General features: G+C 53.8%; 2 protein-coding genes across 9 annotated transcripts in view; both read right to left on the bottom strand.

Moving 5' to 3' along the window:
* The window catches only part of DLG3 (discs large MAGUK scaffold protein 3), a 79,943-nt gene extending 77,365 nt beyond the window's left edge, over positions 1-2,578 (bottom strand). For all 7 annotated transcript variants that reach the window (XR_010652142.2, XM_065846949.2, XM_071813530.1 and 4 more), the window contains exons 1-2: positions 2,441-2,578; positions 470-601 (exon numbers count right to left, since the gene is read on the bottom strand). Coding sequence is in view for 6 of the 7 variants with exons in the window: in XM_065846949.2 (XP_065703021.1) it covers positions 470-601; positions 2,441-2,456 (148 nt within the window). In the remaining variant the exon portion in view is untranslated. The remainder of the gene's footprint in view (positions 1-469; positions 602-2,440) is intronic.
* Positions 2,579-3,083: 505 nt separating this feature from the next.
* Positions 3,084-20,138, bottom strand: GDPD2 (glycerophosphodiester phosphodiesterase domain containing 2). 2 transcript variants are annotated; one of them, XM_065846582.2, is made up of 16 exons: positions 20,015-20,138; positions 11,539-11,687; positions 10,298-10,401; positions 10,132-10,225; positions 9,848-9,907; positions 9,381-9,479; positions 8,916-9,009; positions 8,344-8,489; positions 7,795-7,877; positions 7,112-7,262; positions 6,339-6,554; positions 5,343-5,494; positions 4,849-4,996; positions 4,528-4,610; positions 4,050-4,078; positions 3,084-3,740 (listed from the first exon to the last, which is right to left on the bottom strand). In XM_065846582.2, exons 2-16 carry the CDS (start codon positions 11,650-11,652, stop codon positions 3,688-3,690), a joined length of 1,626 nt encoding a protein of 541 aa, XP_065702654.1. In that variant the 5' UTR covers positions 11,653-11,687; positions 20,015-20,138; the 3' UTR covers positions 3,084-3,687. The 2 variants fall into 2 exon arrangements, with proteins under 2 accessions (XP_065702654.1, XP_065702655.1); XM_065846583.2 differs by lacking the exon at positions 20,015-20,138 and adding an exon at positions 14,224-14,494 and having other exon boundaries at positions 3,085-3,740.
* Positions 20,139-21,133: the final 995 nt, after the last annotated feature.

Raw genomic sequence — 21,133 nt, forward strand, 5'->3', positions numbered from 1 at the left:
AGATTCTCTCTCAAAGACAGAAAAATTTAGCCTCCCTTCAGGTTGGCAGCAGGAATGGAAGGATGCAGTTTGTGATGAGGCTGAGGGGCACATGGAGGAGCAAGGCCTTGTAGTGGGGTGTCCTCGGTACGGCAGCAGAGCTGGAAACGCAGCAGTGGCTGCGGTCACACCATGTCTGCACTGCATAGGGGGTGCTCATGGCATCACAAGGCTTTACCCCTTGTCCACAATCACCTGACTGAGGAATCCCATTTACACTGCAAACACCCAGTGACTGCAGCCCTGAGCCCCTGCACCTCCTGCCCAAGCTCTGGAGGTGAAAGACAGCCCAGCTCCCTGCTGTTACAGGCCCTTGTGTGTTTACACAGGATGTACCCAGTTTGGCCAGTGCCAGGCACCTGTGCAGGATCAGGCCCCCAGGAGAACCCACTAACCCCAAAGCCCCAGGGACCACAAGGTAGGGGCTTACCCAGCAGAGCCTGGAAGAGTTCACTTTGGAAGATGTGCGAGACTTTTCCAATGGAGGCTTTTAGCTCTTGCTCCTCAGGGGACTGCAAGGTACTTTGGTATCTGGTCAGAATTTCCACTGCCCGTTCAGTGTCTGCAGGGATGACACAGGAGTAACAAGTCATTAATGCTGAAGAATGGACAGACATTGTCAGGAAAGTCTTGAGTGCAGACTTGGAGCAGTGCAAAGGGCTCACCCTGAATAATATGTCATGTTGCCGTCTCCCAGACAGAGAAGCTCTTCAAGAGCTGGACACATCCTGGTTGCACAGGGACTCGAGTACTACCGCAGCAGTCTCCCACAAGGGGCTGCAGCAAAGCTGAGGGAGGCCCTACTCACATAGCGCAAGATATTGCGAACAGTTCAGCTACATGAGTGTCAAAACTTAGCTTTCTGTAGGATCAAATGTAGGAATTGCTCCACACAACAAGCAGCTTGGGTCAGCAGGAGACACAATGGGAAAGGAACATGACGCCTTTGCATCTGGGAAGGAGGGGTGCTAGAGGCTGCCATGAAACAATATGTTGGTTAAAGACTGAGCTCACTAGAGTTGTGAGACAACCTTGGACCTAAAATAGTGGAGCTGCGATCTCTCTGTGCCAGGACACCTCCATGCTTCTCTAGGCAGATGCCCAGAGCTGTCAGTCCAGCTCCAGCCCCAGATGTGACCCATCTTTCAGGCAGATAGGGAGCTCCCATGGACCTTGAGTCTGTCCCAGCCCTATCAGTGAATATTTCCCTTTGTCACCCAGGCAGCCCGCAGACAAAGACTGTCTGTGTGAGGAGGTGGGGGAGCCGTCCCGCCACTGTTGGGGACTCATCTTTTAATCCAGGAACTCATGCAGAAAGGATGACCCTGCTCATCCCAGGGCTCTTGGCAGGGAATTCAGGTCATCGAACAAGGGTGCCTGTGTCTGCCTGGGTGTATACCACCTGCTGTCCCAGCTCTCCCAGCCAGCTCCTCCCCAGCTGAAACTGGAATGGGGTCCTGCCTGTATCACTGGCCCACACTGACTCATCGTGGGAGCAGAACAGAGAAAGAAGCTTGGGGAAGCGTGAACAGCTCCTGCTGGGCTCTATGCTGGCTCCAGGAAAAGCAGGGATTTCCCCAAGCTCCATATTTATTGGGCTTTATGGGCATCCCAGCCCTGTATTATCACTAAAGGCTTCCTTTTCTACAAGATCAGACAGTGGCTTCAGACATTGCCCAGCATTCCATGAGCAGGGTTGAGTCATCTTTGCCTGGTCATTCCTGACCTTAACAGCAGAAGCTAATGAAGCAGGTAGAAGAACTGTAGCCACCACACCAGGACACAAAGTGAACCTGGTGTTAACATCCTACTCCAGTCCAGGCTGCACAAAATGAGCAGCATGCACTCTGCACTGACCTCTGCACTGCTGGCTACCAGCACTAGGTGACAGCCAGCAAGGGCAAGGGAGCACTGGCCCTGGACCACCAAACTCAGGGATGCACTGTGCCCCAAGCAAGACTGGAGCACCCTTCCTGCAGCACCCAAGAAAGAGCACATGGTGTCCAGGGCCCATCTCACCATGCCTAAAGGTACCAGTCCCACTTACAGATCCTTCCTCACAGGGCCCACACCCACAAAACCCACCCTCCCCACAGCACCCAAGGGTGCTGCAAGCACAGCATCCCATGGCAACCTGCTCCAAGCCATAGTGGCATGAGGATGTCTCCCACAACCTGGTTCTTAAGTCTCAGCCTTGGGGGTGCACCTGGGCAGGGCTGCCCGGCCGGTGGTGAGGAGGGAGGGAGGGAGAGAAGGAGGGAGGGAAAATACGAGCTGCCCGGGAGGAGCACAGGGCATCGGGTACAGTCCCGGTGCCGGTACCGGCAGGGCAGACACTTGTTGAGCGCAGCGGGCCGCGGTGCCCGGCGCTGCAGACAGGGCAGGGCTCGGCTCTCCTTACCTTCCCGGCGGATCATCGCTCCGCCGTAGCCGGCGGCCGCTCCGGTCGCTGCCAGCCCGCGAGCGGCCGAACCGCCGCCCGCCCCGCCCCGCGGGAACCGAGCGAGAAGCCGCGCCCCCCTCCCCGCGCCCGCCGGCACCGCCTCCGGGAGCGGCCCGGCACCCACAGCGCACCCGCTGCTCTACCCCGGGGCGTGGCTGCTCGGAGCCCGCCGGGCTACCGGAGCGGCTCGGCGTGCGCACCCCGCCCCGGGAGTCCTGGCAGGCGCGCCCGGCTCGCTCTCCCCTCCCTCCCCGCTGCGGAGGGCCCGGCCAGGGTAGCCGCTCGGCCCCCGGCACCGTTTCCCGGCGCTGTCACTAGGTGGCACGGGCGCGCCGCGGATCCCCGCCTGCCCCGAGTCGGCACCGGCTGGGCTGCGCCTGCCTCGGCAGCGCTCCAGGCAGCCGGGACCTGCGGGTGAAGGTGTGGGGGCGTGCAGGGGAGTGGGAAACGGCGAGAAAGCAGTTATACCCAACTCGCCCCTTCGGAGTCTGTCTACCGGTACCACTGATTTATTGACATAAATACATAAGAACAAGGAGAACTGAGCCCAATAACCGTTTCCAAGTTCAAGGCCCTGCTGCAAAGTGACCAACCCGAGTCCCACCGCTCCCCTCCCTTGCCCACCTCCACAGCTTTTTTAAGTTCTGTCAGTCCCAGAACCCCTACACCCCTGCTCCCTTCCCCTCCAAGAGCAACACACACTAACTGCTGCATAGGGAGTCAGCACCCTGGCCTGCAAATGTGCTCTGCAGGAGCAGGACTTGGGTCCAGCATGGGTGGGGGAAGAGCTCAGCTCCATCTAGTGAGAAGTTCCCACGCCCCTCGCAGTCCCCTTTCTATTCCTCAAGCCATGGGGCAAGGCAGGGCCCACGGCAGCAGCACTTTAAACAAGGTTTCCCACCACTGGCTGTAGAGGCTGCCCTTCCCCTGCACCAAACAGCTACTCAAACCCCCACTAGTCACCAAACCCCACAAGCCAGCCCCAGGAAACCTCTGCAAAGGCTCCAGTTTCACACTCAGCTCCAGGTCTTTTCAGCTTAGGACAGTTGTGCACCACCAGGAGCCAAGAAGGCTACAAGGGACAGAAAGCTCAGAAGGAGTCTACAGAGGAAAGCAGCCTCAAAGCTGGCCTGAGGAGTGCTCCCCACTTGAGCTGTGCAGGGTTCCTGCTGCCCTTCCCCATGGCTGATGGAGGCTGGAGGGGGTCACTCTTGCATCAAGCTGTTGATCTTTGTGAGCAGCACGTCCGTCTCAGACTCTGGGGAGACAGAAGAGAAAAAAAAAAAAAAAAAAGTCACTGTAGGCAGCCAGCATCCTCCAGTGACAGGCAGAGGGGCCTGAAAAGCAGGTTTGAGAAAACTTGGGGAATGAGGGATTCCCCAGCACTGTCCCACAGGCTTGTTTGCTAAGGGCAGGACAGGAACTCCCTTGGCTGGGATTCCCTTCCCTCCCCCAGCCATCCCAAACCGCTCTGGCACATTCAACTGGAGAAAACTGCCTGCCAGGGAAAGTCCCACAGGCAGAACCTGGCTCCAAGGGAGGGGAGCTCACATCCGTGTGCACTTACCCACTGTCTGTCTTCTCCGGGAGCATTTCCTAGGAGATGGAATAGGATCGATGTTAGAATGTCAGTCCAGCCTCCCCCTTCCCTCCCCCAAGCTCCCAGCTGGAGACTGTGGGGCCCCACAGGACACACAGTCCCATAGGGATCTGTTCTCAGTGCCTGCAGCTCTGGTAAAGGAGCAGGGCCAAAGTCCCCCAGCCTCAGTGCACAAAGCCCTGGGGTGCAGAGTGAGCCAGTAAGTATGAACTAAGGCATCCAGAAGCTGGAGGAAGGGCCAGGCCAGATTTTTCAGTGCAGCCTGGCAATAAAAGTTACCTTTGCACACTGCTGTCTCAACCAGACAGGAAAGGCCCCTGGCATCTGAGTCCAGAGCAGGGTGGCAGCAGATACAACTGTCTTTGGGTATGTACCAGCCACCCGGGGTACACTACAGCCTCCCCCAGTAGACCTGCCGCAGCAGAGGGAAAGGGATCAAACGTACTTCAGCAAGAGGAAGGCCCAAAGGATGGCAAGAAAGGAAGCGCAGTCTGCAACAATCCAGATCATGAGGTACGTGCTGCTTGGCTGCAAGGCAACAAGAAGCCATGAACACCAGCCAGGGGTGGTGTGCTGGTGGCACGGCACAGCACAGCCTGCTGTGCCAGCAGTCCCTTCTGCAGGGTCACGCATTCTCATACAAGCACAGCACTGAGCAAAGCCACCCTCCAGGCAGCTGTCTGCCCAGGGCTGCTGCAGAAAGCGACCCATAAGGGTCCAGGGCACAGGGCTGTGGGGCAAGGTGAAGGATGGGGAGGTCACTTACGAGCAGCCAGATGGGGTGTTTCATCTCCTTCAGCACCTGGCAGGCGTTGGTGGTGACAGAGCTTACCCCAGAGCACCACAGCACAGAGAAGAGCCAGGGCTGGTTCACCACATACAAGTTGACAGAGATGTTGTCCTGGCGGTACTGCCTGCATAGGGATGGCTGTGGTCAGAGCAGCAGACAGCAGGGTGCCAGCACATTCGCTGTACAGCCAGAGACGACTGTATATCTGGGATGTGATCCAATGTTCACAGCCACATGGAACAACTGTCTGGAGAGCCAGACCCGGGGCGGATTTGCCGGCAAGGCAGAAGGCTGCAGCCAGCTCCGTTCCCTGCACCGGCCCTGCCTAATAAGGCATGCTTGACCACAAGGCTGTAACACACACCCTGCCCTTCCCAGCAATGCACAAGCTGGCCCTCACCTCTGCTACCCTCTGGGACAGAGCTGGGACAGTGCCCAGGCCCCACAGCTCCCAGGCACAGAGCTCTCACCTGATCTCCTCAGAGCTCATGTCCTGGTAGGGCAGATTGACACGCAGCAGTGGCTCTGTCTCATTCTGGAGTCTCTTCCGGCCGTAAACTTGTTGAACACCTGGGACTTGCTGTTTGACCTGTTCCCTGAACCCATCCGGCAGCCAGAGGACCTAGGCAAGAGCCAGAGAGCACATGCAAGGGAGAGGTGCTCCAGAGAGCTTGCTCTCTTCTGATATTTCCTTGCAGGTCCAGGCACACATGGCCTGCTCAGACAGCTGCTTCCTGCACCCCTCTCCACACTCAGCTCCTCCATGAAGATCTCAGTCAGGACAGTCTCCTAAGAGTTTGCTCTAGCCAAGAAGTAAGCACAACAGACCTCACTGACAAGAGAAAGCAGTTCCAGCCCAAGAAAGGTGCAACAGTTATGTCCTTTGTGGGTCCTTGAATGGATCAAGTAGAGCATCGCTGTGGCCCCAGCTCTGCAGCAAGAATGCACCTTGGATCAGCATTACAGTACAAGTCTTTGCTGTATCCCCTCCTGCTCTGCATTCCCCAAAAGCCAAGAAGGGAAAGTGATTTGGGTGCTACTTCACTCTCCCAGGGCAGCACATGTCCTGTGCTGCAGAGGTTGGGTGAAGTGCAAAGGCAGCACAAGAGGTTGCAGCAGGAGTCCAAGAGCTGCAGGGAGAGGTGTGATGAAGCATGGGGAGGTAGAAGCTTGAGCATTGTTCTTCTGCTCTTGCTAGCGCTGTTGGTTCCCTCCCTAGACTGAGTCACAGTTTACACACCAGGGTGGCCAGTGCTGCGAAACCAAAGTATCTGGAGGGATCTAAAGCTGTAAACATTAAGCCCCAACTATTGGCAACTTTTCCCAGCTAGAGAACCCCAGGCCTGGACAGAGTTCCCCAGCAGGGATCACACGTGGGGATGTGGTGTATGGTGTGGCAGGGGCACCTCCCGCCATGGCAGGGTGTGACAGCAGGGTCTGGCAGTGGTGGGACAGCAGGAGCTCACCTGCTGTAGTGGGATGCCTGACTGTAATATCACTTCCAGGGTGGCATTGACAAAACTCTGGTAGTCACTGTGGTTCTCAGGCCGGAGGTCAAACATGATGGAGATATTGCTCTGCTTGGCTGCCTCTAGCACCTGTTCCAGGGATGGGATCCTCTGTTTGGTCGCCTGGTAGCGATCACCATCAGAAAGACTCAGCACAGTGGGAAATGGCCTCCGCTAGAAGGGCAAGAGAAAGTTAGTCATCATAGGCTGACCCTCCAGAAGCTTCCACCTCCCAAAGTGGTACCCATCTCCAGCTCTCAGTTCCCTACACTGGCCTTTCCACATGCTCTCCAGTGCAGACAGGCCCAGAGATCCTTACCCTGCACTTCCACGGGGCACACCTTTACCCTTCTCCACACTAACAGCACAGTTCAAGCAGCCCCAACACCTGTGGGCATTTAGAGCTGCTCAAGAGTTGGTTAGTCACCTTTTGGAAAGAGCCTTGCCACAGCTGCCTCCAAGCCCAGGCAGGCTGTGCAGCTCCAAGCAAATGCATGAGACACCTCCCCTCCAACCAGCCTCCTCCATGACTCAGCTGAGGAGTGAGAACCAACCCCAGCTTGGGGCATAACCACACCCAAAGAATTTGTGCAGGCATGGAAGCACTTCTGTGCCCTTGTCCAGGTGTCTGCCCAGACTAGCACTGCAGAGGGAACCTTCCCCAGGACAGGGCTCACACTTCACCCACAAATGCACCCACCCATGATCAGCCACCCCATAGGCACCCTGACCTCCAGGAACCAGCTGCCAGCATCCAGCTGCTGGAGGTCTGTCCAGTTGAAGGCGGTGCTGTTCAGGGCAGCCCTCTCAGGGAACACAGCCTGCACATTGGTGGTTCTGGTGAGTTCCTCATCATGCATGAGAAATGGGACCCCATCAGCACTGGCAAAGGAAGCAGAGAGGGAAGCTGTGTTGCAAGCTGTTTGTCTCCTATCCCTGCCCCATCCCAGCCACCCTGCTAGGGAAACCACCACCTTTCTGCCTACTTGTGGTCCTCTATGCAAAGAGGTGAGTGTCTGGAAAGCACGGAGCACCTAGAGGCCAAGCTAGGAACCAAGTAGTTCCTTGCTCGCTGCAATAGCTGTCCCCAGAACAAGATTGCATGAGATGAACTAGAGCTTGGATCTGTTTTTCAAGCAGTGCCCCTCCCCTGGTGGTTCCTCCCTCCTAATTCCCTGGAAGACAACCTTTGTGGAGAGGACAGAAACTCAGTACCTCTCCCAGATCATTGGGACACCAAGCTGGAGCTAGTCCCATATTGGGAAGGTGGGAATGGCATAGCCCTTTGAACAGGGCTGCTTCCAAATAGGGGTTATATCAGTCCTCCAGATGTGTTCTATAATGTCCCATGCAGGAGGTGACATTGCAGCATACACTGGCCTCCTCCCACCTTGAGTCCCTGCTGCCCCTTTACCTCACCATGACGTCTGTCTCAAAGACTTGCACATCACAGTCCACCGCCTTGTGCAGTGACATGAGGGTGTTTTCAGGGGCCAGCTGGAAAAGAAACAGTGTCAGCGCAGAGGGCATGGGCAGGAGGCAGGCACTCACCCTGCCCGGCTACACCCAGCAGCTTGCCTGTGCTTTAGGGCAACCCACAAAAAGACTGGGGAGAACCTGGTAGGGCTTGGGGCTGGAAAAGGGCTGGGTGCAGATTGCAGAAAGCCTGGCTGGGAAGCAGGGACTAGGCAGGCTCTGGCTAAGAGTCACCTGCTCCTGGTCCAGCAGCACTCAGCAAGCAGCTCTGCCCTGTGGCTGCTGCACCCACTCTCCTTACCCACTGCTCACCCATCCTCCAGCCCTGTGCTGCCCCGGCTGCTGTGGGGATTCCTCTACACTGGGCTGGCCAGAGCTCGTCCAGCCCTGCAGCAACAAGGGTCTCCAATCTTTGTACCCCATGGCCAGGCACAGCCCCATCCACCCTGACTACCACACCAGGATGCTGCCAGTGCTGGTCACTCACCATGGGGGCTCCTCGGTGGCCAACCAGGGCTGGCTTGGGGGGGAGCTGGTTCTCCTCCATGATGCAAGGGGAGGTGATTGCCAGGGGAGCCAGATACAGCCCAATCATCACCACACAGTACACAAGCAGCAGAAACACCTTGAGACCTGCAGGCAGAGACAGAGAAGATAGAGGGGTGAGGTACAGAGGAAGTGTTTTGCAGGCTGTTAAGAATAAGCCAAGGCTGCTTCAGCTAGCATTAACTTATGGTTGCCCTAGATCAGGCACTGCATCCCCAACCTCAGGAACACTGCAGATTTATTCTTGGTCCACTACATGTCCTTGCACCCTACCCTAGAACTTCCACAAGACTCAGTCTGCCATCCATAGCCCTCCTTCAGCTGCAAAGCAGTGAGGGCTGAAGTTGCACCGAAGGATGAGCATGAGAAGCAGCAACTAAGAGCAGGCAATATTGCCAGTCTGAGTGCTGGAGACCTGTTCCCACTGTGCTGATGCCCTCTGTACATGACTTTGGGTGGGAGAAAGCAGGGCACAAGCTGAGGGGAGAGGTGGAGACCTTGGAGGGGGATTACCTCTGTTGCGGGTGCGGTAGATGAAGCTGGCCAGGGGCCAGGCAAGGAGCGTCATTCCCCACACGATTCCAATGTGCAGGAAGGGACCTGTTGCCTTGGGAGGCAAAGGCAGCATGTCAGCATACCTCAGCCCAGCCTCTGTCCTCAAAATCCACATGCTCCAATGCTACTGCAGCCAGCAGCGCTGCAAGAACCACATAGCCAGGGAGGGAAGGACAGACCCCTGGGGGACTGAACAGACTCTCCACTCTGGCCCAGCCACCATTCATCATCCTGACTGCAGGTGCTTCAGGTTGCAAGAGCAGGAGAAGCACCTTGCCTGGCCAGGCAGCAGAAGTCAAGGGCAGGGAGTTAACCGTGATGGCACATGGCCATGCTGGGGGCTCCAGTCACCACCCTTCAGCTTATCCCCACAGGCCAGGTACTGGGTACAGCGGGGGCGTCTCTGGTATCGAGGTGACTCACCTGCAGCGAGATGTGTGCACTTTTCCACTCTTCCGCCCACTTTATTCCCAGCCCTGTGAAGGCTGCAGCCACCACCAGGGCAGTTAAGATCAGCAGGGTCTGTGGAGCAGGGCACAGGGCACTTAGGGGAGCATACAGCATCCTGCAGTCCAGCTGGGCTATGGCCTAGCAGGGCAGGCAGTGTCCTCCTCATCCAAGCTTCCTGAGCCCCTGGAAGTCCTGAGACTCCACTTGCTCCATTTGGGTTTGCAGCTGAGCTCTGTACCCCATGTCTTGAGCAAGGGAATATTACCATCCCAGAGATGTATGGCTGGGGGACTAACAGCCACAGCCTTGCTCAGCAGGGACACACAGCCACTCGGGGGGGTCACAGCAGCTGTACACAGCCCCAGTGGGCTGGTCACAGCTTCCCAAGGTGCAAGGGCAGGCAAGGCAGGCACCATCACCCTGCACTCCCAGTCTCTCACCTTATGCAGCCAGTGTAGCTTCAAGGGCTGGCCACAGAGCTGCAAGCACAAAGCAAGGACCTGTGAGAACAACAAGGAGATGTCAGAGCTGGGCTGTACCTCACAGCTCAGCCCTCTAAGGGCACAGCCCCCCTGACACAGGGAGGGTCTCTGGCCATGCTCAGGCTGGCACAGCAGGCTGGATGCTGTGGGCTCCACCTGGCTCTGCACAGCACAGGGCAGCCAGCCTATGCTCAGCACAGCTCCATACCCACACCAGCCCAGGTGGGATCAGCAGGGCTCACCAGCAACACAGCCGAATAGGTGATCAGTATGGCTGTAGCTATGAGCAGGACCAGGGACCAGTCCAGCCACAGCTTCCTTTGCTTGAAGATGAACCTGCCAGCAAAGGGTATGGTCAGAGGGGAAGAGGCAAATGGGGAGCAAGGCTGGACATGGGATCCTACTCACTCATTGAAGTTGTGGAAATCATTAAGGATGATGATGGCGAAGTAGAGCCACACGAGTGTGAAGAGGAAGACGAAGAAGAGGAAGAGGAACCAGCTGCAGTCGCACTGAAAGCCAGAGATCAAACCTATGCACACATCTGCAGGGCACCTACCCCCTGGCTGGGTTGCTGAGACCCCTGGGGAGCAGCCAGCCTGCAGCAGGGTGCACAGGGTATCACAACAGCAGGCAGTGTCCCCACAGGTCCAGGCACTGAGCTGCCCTGTGGAGGTGGAACAGACCTCCCCAGGAGAGCTCTTTTGGCTGGACCCATGTTACAGGAAAACAGACCAGCATCTCCTGTTAATACAAACAACTAAAAAGTTGCCTATGACAGACTGGGGAGGGCAGCCCCTGCATCAGGACTGCCCCTTCTTTTCCATGCAGCAGCCCCTGGGAACAGGCTGGGACTTTGGATGTGGGAAGGGACAGGGAATCAGGTCCTGTTCCCTTCTAGCTGGGTGATCTGTGGTCTGGGCAGAGATGAGTGTGCCTCAGACTGCTCCTGCATGCCCAGCCGAAGCCAGGTCCAGCTTCAGGGTCTCCAGCTCCCAGCCCCGTGGGGAGGTGAGAGGTGCCACAGGTGCTGAGCGGGACACCCAGCAGCCCAGACCAGCTCACACATTACATTCCAGGCAAGACGGGACAAGCCGTGGCAGCACAGCCACTCCCATGGGAGTTGAAGACCACAAAGAATCCCAGGGCCTCACCCCTCCCAGGTTACAAATTGCCAGGGACACCCCCTTCCAGCACCCTATCACCGGGGGCCGCACCCAGCCCAGGAGCCGTGCATCCCACGTGCCTTGCCTGGCATTCAGCGCCCCAGGACGTGCCCTCCATGCTCAGCCCTCGGGGAGCGCAGAGCACTGCTGCAGGCACGTGTGAGCCCTGCCGCAGACACACGCCCGGCCGGGATGGCCATGGCTCAGCCTCACTGCTGCTGGTGTGCTGCTCTACCCTTCTTTTCAACCAGTGCAAACAGACAACTCACCCTCTCACTGCTGCAGGCTAGGACAGTCCCAAGACAGAGAGGGTGCCAGGTAGCACCCCCAGCTCTCCTGGGGCTCAGCCCTGGGGAGCAGGGAGTCAGCAGCCAAATGTCTGGGCTGAGCCCCTCAGCCAGAGCCCTTCCTCACCCCACCACCACTCTGAGCTTCCCACACAGGGGCCTGGAAGCCGCATCTTAGCATCACTCGTGGTGTCACCTTGGTGGTTCTCAGGCCCTTCCTCTTCTCCTTCTTGGCAGTAATCCACTGGCAGCTGTAGAGGCAGAGCAGGCAGGTGGCACAGGGGCGGCAGCAGCCAGCAGGGTCTGCCATAGCACTGGGCTGTCTGAGGTCACGAGTCAGGTGTCCTGCAGGCAACACACAGTGTGTTAATACACACCTCCCAAAACACACTGCTTCATGGAGATGGGGCCCTGCAGCATCCTGGGTCCAGGTACCCTGGCAACCAGCTGCCCCAGCACCTAGGACATAGCAGGGCTGCTGGCTGTGTCCCCAGGCAAGGTGTGGTGCCAGGGAAAGTGGGAGCACAGGGTGCAGTCCAAACTGTTCAGCCAGCTGCCCTGGGACCCTTCACTCAACCGGCCAAAGCAAGCCTGGAGCTGGCAGGGAGCAGGACCTGCTCCCCAGCCCAGGGTTCAGTGCTTCACCCGGGAGCCAGGGGCATCTCCAGCAGCCCCACCAGCCAGCTTGGGCCCCCGCTGCACAGCTGGGGGTGTGTGTGACAGCCAGGAAGGCTGTGTCCTCTCTAAGCCCAGGTCCTCGCTGAGGCAACATCATCCTGGCAGCTCTCCAGCTCAGCTCAAGCAGCAAGGGCTCCCCAGGGGGGCTGGAGAAGCTGCAGTGGAACAGGCACTGGATGATTGTTGGTCCAAGCACTATACTGGGAGAGGTGAGTGGCAGTTATGGGGGAAAACCCATTGCTACAGTCACAGATGAGGCCAAGTGCGGGTCTCCTACTGTGTTTGCCATGCACTGAGAAGGGGAGAAGTCCAGGACACTTTGCAGGAGTCCCCAGATTCCTGGTGCTCAGCTGGAGGAAGCAGGGAGCCCTGAAAAGGTCTCCATTTATCCACCCCAGCTAACCTCATGTTTATTACCACTTACCCTGCTGCAGAGCTGCTCTCCTTCCTCAACCCAGCCTCTCCAATAGGCCAGGCACCCCACACAGCACTTATCACCTCACAGAATAAGCCAGTCTTTCATTTCACTGCAACTGCTGAGCCAGGCATGGGAGCCAGCTGGCCACATCCTCCCAGCCACATCCTCTCTAATGCTGGGGGCCAGGGTGTGCCTAGCAGGGCAATGTCCCACCCCAGCCTGGAGAGGGGGAGCAGAGCTAGCCCATGCCAGTCACCAGAGAAGCTCTGCTGTGCCATGGCTATGGCCAAGGTCAGCCCAGCCTTCCCTATGACAAAACAGCATCCCAGCATGGCACCTTGGTCCCAAATACCACCAGTGTGTTGGCCTCCAAGGCTGAGGTACAGAGTCTCCCCCAGGACCCGTCTGGAGCAGTGGCCACTGAGGCATGCACAGCCAGGTACCAACCCAAAAGTGGGACTCCTAACCTGCCCAGCCAGCTTCTGCAAGCTGCTGGTGGGGGGAGGAGGGTATGGGGGCTGCCATCAGCAGGTCCAGCCAGCCACGGTGCAGCAGATGCCAAGCAGCACAGCAGTGCCCACATCCACTGCCCCCTATCTTCTAGGGACCAGCTCAGCAGCCGTGATCTGCTCAGCAATCACACTGAAGGAGCCAGCCCTAACACAAGTGCAGGAAGTCGTGGGACCAGACAGTTTCCCTCCCCGATGCCCAGGGCTCTGGCTGCATGCTCATACCCCTGCTGTCACCAAAAACAGAGGCATCACTTTCACCACAGAGAAGCTGGCTCAGCCAGCATCCCATGGGATTTGCCCTGTATTCCCCTTGTTGCTCACACAGGTAGAACCCTGGTGCCAGCAACTGATCAGGGAAACCCTGCCACCCCTGCAAGGTACAAAGTACAGAAGGAGTGGCTCTGGGCACCAGCTAAACTTCAGGACTCAGTGGCTCTGGGAGGCTGTTGCTGCCAGGACTGGAGCTTGGCAGGGCAGAAACACAGGACTGGCCACAAATCTGTGCCAGTAGTGCTGTTTGGAGGATTTAGAGGAAAAATGCCACCCTGTTCCCAGCTCAGAGTGGGACGGCAGCAGTGGCACCAGGAGTTATTGTGCAACACCCCTGCACAGGGCACAGGTCCCAAACAGAGCTGGGCATGCAGCAGACCCTGCTCGACTTCAGTACCAGCTCCAAGGGGAGAGCTGCACAGTGCGAGCTGAGTGTCCATCAGGAGCCATCATTCGGCCCCTCCAGCCCTAGTCAGGGGAGGTCATAGGGTGCTTAAAGGAGTGACAAACCCATTGCTGCAGTCACTGATGTGGCAGCATGCACTCACAGCTCCGCAAGGACCTTTGTGCCCCAGGGGTGCTGGCACAGGACAACTGGGTGGCCACGGGCAGGGCAAGAACCCCCGCATGCCACCAGGCAGGCCAGCAGGAGCTAACACCTAGCCCTACTGTCCCCTGACCTCACAGGAGGGAGACCAGAGGTCCTGGGGAAAAGAATGACCACAAAACAGCAAAAGCAGTACAGCCTGGCACAGACTCCCCACTCCCAGCCACACACCCCACATCTCCTGCATGCAGTCAGCCCTTGGCTCCCCATTCCTGCTCTACAGAATGTGGGAAAAGCATGGGCAGCCCCTTCCCCCCCCTCAGCTGCACACAGGGCCAGGATGATCACCCCCTTTGCCACTCTGCCAGCTCTCCCGCAGCTCCTGTGGCAGCGCAATTCAGTGTCCCCATGCCACAGGCTGCCACCTGAGGCAGTGAGCCAAGGGGCCAAAAATACCTGCTGCTCCCTGCAGACGCTGGGTTCCTGCAGCTGGGACTCTGGCAGACCAGGTGAGTGCTGGGGCTGGGCGTCCCTACGCAGCGGAGCCCTGCTCTGCTTGCTCACACCCTCCTGGGTGTGTTTGTGGCCCGGCAGCGCTGCCGATGCCGCCTGCAGGTCTGCACAGGCTGGCAGGGACGGGCTGCCCACAGCAGGCACAGCAGCTCCGGGTCAAGGCGCGTCCCCCCAGCAGTGGCTTTGTGCCCCGCTGACCCTAGCGCAGTCTCCGCTTCGTGGCCGCTGGGAAAACGGAGAAGGGGCCCAGGGGGGCGTTGCGCACCGCAGCACAGAGGAGTTTGCAGGCAGCCCACGCTCCAGACAGATTAAGGCTCTGGGGAGAGCTCCGGGAGCGGGGCAGGCAGATGGAGGCAGAGCAGCGTGCATCGCTGGGCCTTTGGGAGTGCCTCTGTCAAAAAAGAGACTTTTCCCTTCCTTGCAGAGGAAGCCTGGGACAGGCACATCCCAGGCCACCACAGCTGGCACAGTTGATGCTTAGTAGGACATGCTTTGAATGTGAAAACACAGAGGTAAAAGTGGTTTCTTGTCTCGTGCCAAGAGAAATGTTTCAGCAGCAACGCACCTGAACTTTACTAAAACAGCAGATGAAAGGACGCTCCGAAACAGGGGCCTGATGCCACCTGCAGATGGATGGGGTGACACCCTCTGTCTCCTTGGCTCCATCCCTTGGCATGGCACAGCTGTGTCCCCCACCCTCAGTTCTAGGTCTCCACAGAGGCACAGCCTGCAGGATGAGAGCCAGGCTGCAGGATGGACACTCAGACCTTTCTGTGTCAGTGACTTGCTACGTCATTGCCTGGGATCTCAGGGGATCTCTGTGATCTCCTGCCACTTGCAAAAGAGCAAAAGAAAGCTGGTTTACAGGGAGGTGACGGCATCCTACAGTGATGCAGCAAATGCCAGGCTAGGCAGAAACCTCAGCACTCACCCTCACAGCTGGTCCTATTCCACATAGTTATTAACAGTCTTGGCACTAAACATTGAACAGCTCCAAGAAACATGCTGATCAAGTACATCTGTGAGACCTTATCAGTGAAGGGTCTGGAGTACTGCAGGAGTTGTGTAATAACACCCATTGCTCTGCACCCAAAAGAGTAAGCTGAAAGCATTGCAATAGCCAGGAATGCCCCTAGGATGAGCAAGCAGCCCTGCACCCCAAATTTTGTCAGCTGTGAGCAGCCAGCAGCAAGGTTCAGCTCCTGCATCTGCTCTGCTGGTTCTGGCACAGACCAACCGTGATGTCACCAAGCAGAACAAACCTGTGGGCAGGGGTCTTCCCGGTGGTATTGTGCCCCAGGAGAGCCCCTGGAATGCAGAGAGCCCATTTTCCCAGATTAAAGATGATTGTTGTGTTGGGGACAGGTTTGCAGGTCATGAGGAGATGAAGAAGTGTGCACTGTGGAGCAGTGAGGGACCACTGAAGCCAAGAAACAGCTTAGGCAGTGGCGAGGGGAAAACTGAGCATGAATAAAGAGACTGAGGTGTTACTGGAAGGAGGGAGGCTGGAGCAGAGCTCCTGGAGACCCAAAAGCTGTGGGCTTTAGGGGTGTAAGGTAAAGCTGATGGGATAGGCACCCCTCAGCCACGGGCAGATGGAGCAGTGGAACTGGTGGATCCCCCAGGGATCCCATCTGACCGCGCCAGGCGGGAGCCCCTTCTCACTTGAAGCCCAAACTTCGGTTTTATGGAGGGAGAGAAGCCTCCGGGGAACGCACCGAACCCCGCCGCCCGCAGTGGCTGCCTCTGCCCACCAGAGGGCGCTGTCGCCGACGCGGTAGCTCTGCCGCTCTGGAGCACCGTCCCGCACTCTATGGTCTCGCAGCCCCTCCCGCCACACCGGTGAGTCTGCTGAATGCTCATAGCCCGGCGGTGTCCGGACACAGAGCAGCTACAGAGAAGGGGAGCGGCGATAAGTCCGCTATCCCGTGTGAGCCCCCGGCTTCAGCACCGTGTGAAACGGCAGCCATTTCATTTTTAATCCCCGCCGCGTGACTGCGGGAGGCAGCCATATTGAGCGAGGGCGGAGGCGTCGTGCTGGTGCCTGTGGGCGCCATTTTGAGTACTGGCACAGGTGGCGGACGGCCGCACCGCCCGGACCCTGCCCGGTCAGTGCCGCCTCTCAGCCGCCAGGGGCCGCGCTGCCGCCGCCTCAGCTGCACGTTTCGCTCCGAGCCGGCGCCGCCGCCGTCCCCTCAGAAGGGCCCGGCCCCTGGAGCCGCGTGAGGGCTCTGGAGGCTGCTAGGGCAGCTCGCCGGGGGCTGCAGTGACCACACTCCCGCCGGCAGCTCTCCCGGGAGGCACCGCGGGCTCCCCTTTGCACAGAGGCGGGCGTCACCCAGCTGCAGGTCCCAGAGCACAGCCCTCATCAGGAGCTGCCTCAGGCTCGGGGTGTTTTGGTGCTGTAAAAAGCCAAAGGAGGTGACATGCAGTAGCATCTAGTTTGCTTCTGTCCACATTTAAAGCTCACAGAGCTGAAGTACTGCTGCTTTCTGAGGAGGGAGGTCATAGAATCATTCTGGTGGGAAGAGACCCTCAGGATCATCAAGTCCTACCATAACCTACCTAGCACTAAACCAGCATAGTCAAGCTGGCTTAGCTCTACAGCTGCCTCCCCATGAAGTCAGATGTACCAGAATTAGTTGGGAAGACAACAAAAAATAGTGTCCCCATCAGCACAGTTGAATCAGCTCATGTACAACATCACGTGCTGCATTGCTGAGACTAGGGTTTGTGCTCTGCCTTCACTTGCAAGCAGCCTCATCTGTCAGTATTCTCTCAAATTCTAGTAAAGTTATAAAAAACAATGCACAGAGGAATGTTCTAAGTGAGCAAGGAAACTTACGTTGCTATATTAGAGTTCAGCTGGTTATCTCCCTAGACTGTTAACTTGTAGAGCAGAGAAGGCAATTTCAACATACAGAAGTGGTATAATGGCTTATATGTTATTTCTTTTTTGCTAGCTGAACCAGTCACAAAGCAGTCTTTTCATAAAAAGATGTAAGCCACTCTTTAAATTACTTCTGTTTTCCCTATACTGCTTGTAATCTGCAAGAAATGTGGCTTTTATATTTGACTGTTTTGGGGGATGTTTTCCCCTCATAGTCCCATAGGACTCAAGACCTAGGATAAAAGGCTAAGGCAACACAGGTTTCTATAACCATTATTTCACACTCTCTCAGCTTGTAACTGATACCAAAAGTTTAGCCTATCACCATTCCTCCACTGTCAACACTCTGGCAGATTGTGCTTCCAGCCCCCTAGGAGCTGACCTACATAAACTGGTAGGCCAAGATCTCTCCATCACAAATCTAAAAACCCCTGCTTGCTGATAATCTGCAGTAATATAGAACTTGCCACATTTTGAAGCTATCTTGCATAGGCACAGTAAGAAACGAAGTTGTTAAAAAGTACTACTCAGAAGGTAAAATGCCTACTTATGGGAGGGTATATGGATCATGGCACTGGTCTCAATGATTTGGTTTACTTTTTCCTAAAGGCCAGAAGCTTATGCGAAATTAAAGTCTGTGGTGAACAAACTTTGGATCACAGTTTCCTCCCCCTGCCAAAGTAGGTCAGGCATGCACATTTTAAGAGTATTATCCAGCATGAGAAAAGTGTCTGTAAGGACTACATTTATTTCAACTCATAACATTGAGTTTGCATGATAGAAGAAAATCACTCGACCCAAAAATTTCACAGGTGGTCCTTATAGTTTTCATTTCCTAAGTACTTGAAAACAGCATGTGGCTGATTTTCAGGGGTGCTAATAATTCATTGTTGTAATTGAGATGAATGACAGGAGCTCTAAGGATCAAATGCTGACAAGTGTTAAGAGTTCAAGCTGCACAGTAACAGCAGATCTCACTGTACCAGCACAGCATTTGGCCTCGCTGTTTTCATAGGAATCGAACACCCCTCAAAGGTTTATGGAGATACATTTATTAATGTACAAAGGACACAGACTTTTAACAGAGCACAGTAGAAAAGCAGAAGATAATCTGTTAGTAAGCATTATACTGTATATATACAGTTAGGAAGTGATTTTTTTAGGCATTGTGTCATGGGATATCTAAAATTGATAATAAGGTAAACAAAACTTCTTGAGCTCCCTGAAAAAAAAAAAATTCATACAGGCAAGTCTTGCTTTCATTTAAAAAAATTAGTTACCAGATCCTGATATTTCTATCAGATCTGTCTTGTAAGATTTACATTTACATCACTGATGATTTCAAGGACTAAAATAATTGTTTTTGTTCAGATGTAGCCTTCCCTTTTTGGAACGTGAACTAGTTTATAATTTGAAGAAGTTTATAATTTGCCATTTCCTAGTTGCCTTATCATCGCGTACTTAAGTGAATCCAAATCTTAAGTATTACATTTAAGATACAAGAGAAGAGATGCTCAGAGGATATACTCACATGCAATTTTGCATCTTAAACTACGTATTTTTGGATCTTACATTATCTACAAAGGAAGCTGACTAATAAAACTGTAGCAGAACTGTTTATCTAACTAGTTTATTTGCTTTATAGAGATAATTAGCTTTACTGGAAGTTTAATTGTAGACATAGCTCACTGAATGGGGCAACACTGATAGTCTGCAGATGTGGTTCCACTTGCTTTGCATTGGTAAACATACTTGAACAATATCAGGGGTTTATGTTATTTTCTGACCAATATTTGTGTGGTTTTTTTTTTCTGGAAAAATATAATACTTTCATTGTCAATAACTATAAAACATCTTACCTGCCATTTCTGTTGTTCTACTACAGAAACTTCCATATTTAGTATTTTTCTGTTTACTAACTTTTAAGACCTATAGTTATTTTTGCACCAGGATAAGCCTTTGCTATGGAGTCTTTGCTTCTGATGCATCTCTAATTTCTATTCAGAGTTACATTTACTGTAGAACAGCATTTTTCCACTTTCAGGATATAAAAGTGGCTGTGAGATCACTATGTTAAGGCATGCTATGGAACACAAAAGCTGTCATCTTTTTGCTTCAGAAGCCTTCCATGAAGTGGTTACTGCTCACTACTGTTACTGTTAAGCCACACACTTCATTCCAGTGTTACTGAGGACTTAACAGTGGTCTAGATAGGGTAAGACTCTAGATCAGCATTGATGTCAAGAACAAGGCACTTGACAAAGAAAAGCTCAACTCTCAAGCTGTAACAAGCACCTACTAGGCTACAGCCCAAGCTCCTGAGCACCTGACTTATGTACTTCTTTTGTATTCAAGTATCAACACAGATAGTTGTTTAAGTCCATTCTTACACAAGGAATGCTGCTTCTGATTCCCTACTAGCCTTATTGCTCATGGGATTCTATACTCTCTATATATCCAGGCAGGAAGAACAAAGTCCCCCTACATGTCTATTTTACTTTTGCTCCCCTATTCTCATATAGGTTCTTTAAGGACAAGTAACACTTCTGAGAGTCATAATGTGCTGCAGTCAATGATGTTCACATTGTAATTCCAGTGCTACTACATTTCTTTTTCTCCTAATATCTATAAGCTATTGTTATTGGGTAGGTTCACAGAGCTGTTAAAGCCTTTCCTGTTGCCTTAAAGGAAACAATTAATTTATATCATGCACTTCTATAAAAGCAGCTTTTCAATGCATGTAATTTGTCTGCATCTCATATTTTACAATTGCTTTAAGCTATTAGTTTAGGTACTTTAAAAAAAAAAGAAAAAAGAGAAAAAGCCCCAAACTAGCACACTTACCAGATAGAAGCAGCTTCTTGTTTCAGGCTCCTTAGTATATACAACCAGCAGCTGCTTGCCATTGCCAAATTTATAGGACCAGCCTCCACAGTGCTGTGCTGGGGGTATGTTTATATAAAGGGCCCTTGCTAAGGGAGTGGTGAGTGAGTTGGTAGTGTTGGTTATATATGTGGCTTTAGATGGCTAGAGCTGTAGCTGTGTTGTGGTAAAGCCAGTATATAAAGTTGTTAACAGAGGAGTAGTTTTTATTTTTTAAAAAAGCAATGGTGTTTTAGGTCTACATTAGTCAGTTGAACTTTGTTTGTTTGCTGTAAGTACAATTTCCTGGTTGCATTTGTTTATGGCTTGTTTTCTTGAACCTCTTGAAGACCTTTTCAGTTATAAGTATCCTTGGATAAAGGCTCTGCTGAATTGTTTAATATAACTAAAATATTTCAGTATATAAAGGAAAAAAAAGGCTTTAGTAGTGTCTACTATCTGCTTTTTTTACTTGACTGTTAACTGTTATGGATAACTTTTACAAGTACCTATAAGAGCTATGTTTTGGTAACCTCTATATGGATTTTCTTTTTGAGCCTTTAACTTTTGTAATAGATTGTGGGGGATTTCTAGCTAGTGGTTTGCATTTGTGTTTTTTTTTTTTGTTTTTTTCTATTTTTTTAGTAATCAGTATCTTTGGGGCTTAGTGTTTAGTTGCCTGTGGTTTCTCATGTTGTATGTTTATGGGCATAAATTCTTATATTTTGGGGGAAAAGTATCTGCCTCTCAGATTACGGAAGGGGTTTATGCAGTTATAAAGATAATGTTTTCTTTATCACATGTTTGTTGGGGGGGAAAAAACACTCTTCTTGCACCGAAGTTATGAAAATGCAGTATAATGTTTTCTGATTTGCTTTTTGTGAGACCTGGGCTGCAAGAGTTGCTGCATTTTCAGATGGAGTGGTTGTCAGCATGGGAAGGCTTGACATCCTGGCTGAGCTGATCTGATGAAGCGTTGCTACCAGAAAGTATAGCAGAAAGTTATTTGAATTGTTTTCCAGACCAGTGCTTTGGCTTCTAGTTTAGGGACCTGCTGCAAATGACTGATTCTGGCATGTTAGGTCTGTCTTGTAGCTTTTG

Source organism: Patagioenas fasciata, chromosome 11, assembly GCF_037038585.1.
Source record: "Patagioenas fasciata isolate bPatFas1 chromosome 11, bPatFas1.hap1, whole genome shotgun sequence".
NCBI lineage: Eukaryota > Metazoa > Chordata > Aves > Columbiformes > Columbidae > Patagioenas > Patagioenas fasciata.

Bases quoted from the DNA above. Each gene is read 5' to 3' on its own strand.
- GDPD2 (XM_065846582.2), bottom strand. From the start codon at position 11,652: ATGGCAGACCCTGCTGGCTGCTGCCGCCCCTGTGCCACCTGCCTGCTC. The intron at 9,480-9,847 runs GTGAGAGACTGG...CCTGCTCCACAG, and splicing joins AGCTACACTGGCTGCATAAG to ACCCTGCTGATCTTAACTGC. The intron at 7,878-8,343 runs GTGAGTGACCAG...TTTCTTTTCCAG, and splicing joins GCCACCGAGGAGCCCCCATG to CTGGCCCCTGAAAACACCCT.